This window comes from Aplysia californica, unplaced genomic scaffold (assembly GCF_000002075.1).
Source record: "Aplysia californica isolate F4 #8 unplaced genomic scaffold, AplCal3.0 scaffold00574, whole genome shotgun sequence".
Classification (NCBI taxonomy): domain Eukaryota; kingdom Metazoa; phylum Mollusca; class Gastropoda; order Aplysiida; family Aplysiidae; genus Aplysia; species Aplysia californica.
In genome coordinates, this window is record NW_004797844.1 from 381053 (window position 1) to 382633 (window position 1581).

A 1581-nucleotide genomic window follows, 5' to 3' on the forward strand; every position below is an offset into this window, starting at 1 on the left:
TCCTCCTCCTTCTCCTCCTTCTTCTTCTCCTCTTCCTCCTTCTCCTCCTCCACCTTCTCCTCCTCCTCCTTCTCTTCCACCTCCTCCTCCTCCTCCCCCTCCTCTGCCGTCTGGCCGGGCCCAGCAGGCCGGATAGTTTAATGTCACGGTGATCTACGGGGTATCGATCTGTGGCAGACAGGGTCTCACTGTGGGAATGTGTGTCTCTTCGTCTGCTTGTTTGTCTGTGTGTCCCTTCTTTATGTTCTACGACTGTTTTATTTTTGTTGTTTTTTGTTTAGTAGAGGTTTTACGGCGCTCGCAACTGCATAAGGTCATAGGAGCGCCAAAGTTTTTTGTTTTGTCGTTTTCTGGTCTACGAGTCTGTCTTTGAGCTTAGACGGATAAATAGATAGATAGATAGATAGATAGATAGATAGATAGATAGATAGATAGATAGATAGATAGATAGATAGATAGATAGATAGATAGATAGATAGATAGGCAGGCAGGCAGATATACATCAGAGTGTCTAGATCTTAGATGATCCGGTCTTGGATATAACAATACAAATTACATGATCTGTACTCTACATGCAAAAGGTGGGCACGTCAAAGAGTGCGTAGGTACATGCCAGACACAGTGTGAGATGACAGAACATTGCTAGAGAGCAGGAAAGGGGGTGATGGGGTGGAGGCAGAAAGGGGAGATGAGAGCAGACGATAGAACATTGTCAGAGAGCAGCGTGGGTACATGCCAGACACAGAGTGGGTACTTACTGACACAAATAGGGCAACACTCCCCGTCTCTGTACACGGGATTTGAACACTCAGTCGCTGGGCACTCCTCCTGGTGACACTCTACCGTTCCATTCTGAAAGAAAAAAGAGACAAAGAGAAAGAACATTAATGATTGAGGTACACTCCAGCAGGCAGATCTAGATCTAGTCTGGAATCTTCACACTTTATTAGGCGAATTTTTTTTTTTATGAATGAAGGTGGTTTACAGCCCCACCTCCTCCTCCTCCTCCCCCCCCAAAAAAAAAAACACAAAAAAACAACAACAAACAAACAAAAAACAAACATAATTAAGATCATTTAGAAAGCGGACTTCGACCCTGTCACTGCCAGTCATCACAGCCAACCCGAACAGAGAAGGAAATAATGCTCTAGAAGAAAAATGGGGATACTCGATAACGATTCTTTCCAATCGTGATTTCAGTTCTGTTCTTCTGCGAGCTGCAGCAGAGCTCCTAACCGCTAGGCTATGCCTTAGGCGCCCGTCATTAAACGAGCGATGTTATATTATTCAGAAAATAATACGCGTATTTTTGTGACGTCGAAACAGAAAATGAGCAAGAAAAAAAGAAAAGCTCAAAGAAAATCTAAGAATCAAATGTGAGGTTGTTGCGGGCATGTTGGGCTCAGGTTCCTCCAAGAAGAAGAGCCGTCGTGTTACGGGCATCGATTTTGTGGCGGGATGAGGAGAGTAGGGTCAGTGTGACCGGGCCGGTGAGGGTGTTCTAGATCGCCATGTCGTACATCACAGATTGCGTTGCGCGGACACACAGATAGACTCGTGTACGGACAGCGGGGAGGGGGG

At 45.7% G+C, this 1581-nt stretch overlaps 1 protein-coding gene across 1 annotated transcript in view; it reads right to left on the minus strand.

Annotated features, from left to right (window-relative positions):
* The window catches only part of LOC101858439 (protein kinase C-binding protein NELL2), a gene marked incomplete in the record, with an annotated part of 253988 nt that overhangs the window by 176832 nt on the left and 75575 nt on the right, over positions 1 to 1581 (minus strand). The window contains 1 exon segment of the mRNA XM_013087329.2: positions 759 to 852. Coding sequence (XP_012942783.1) covers positions 759 to 852 — 94 coding nt within the window.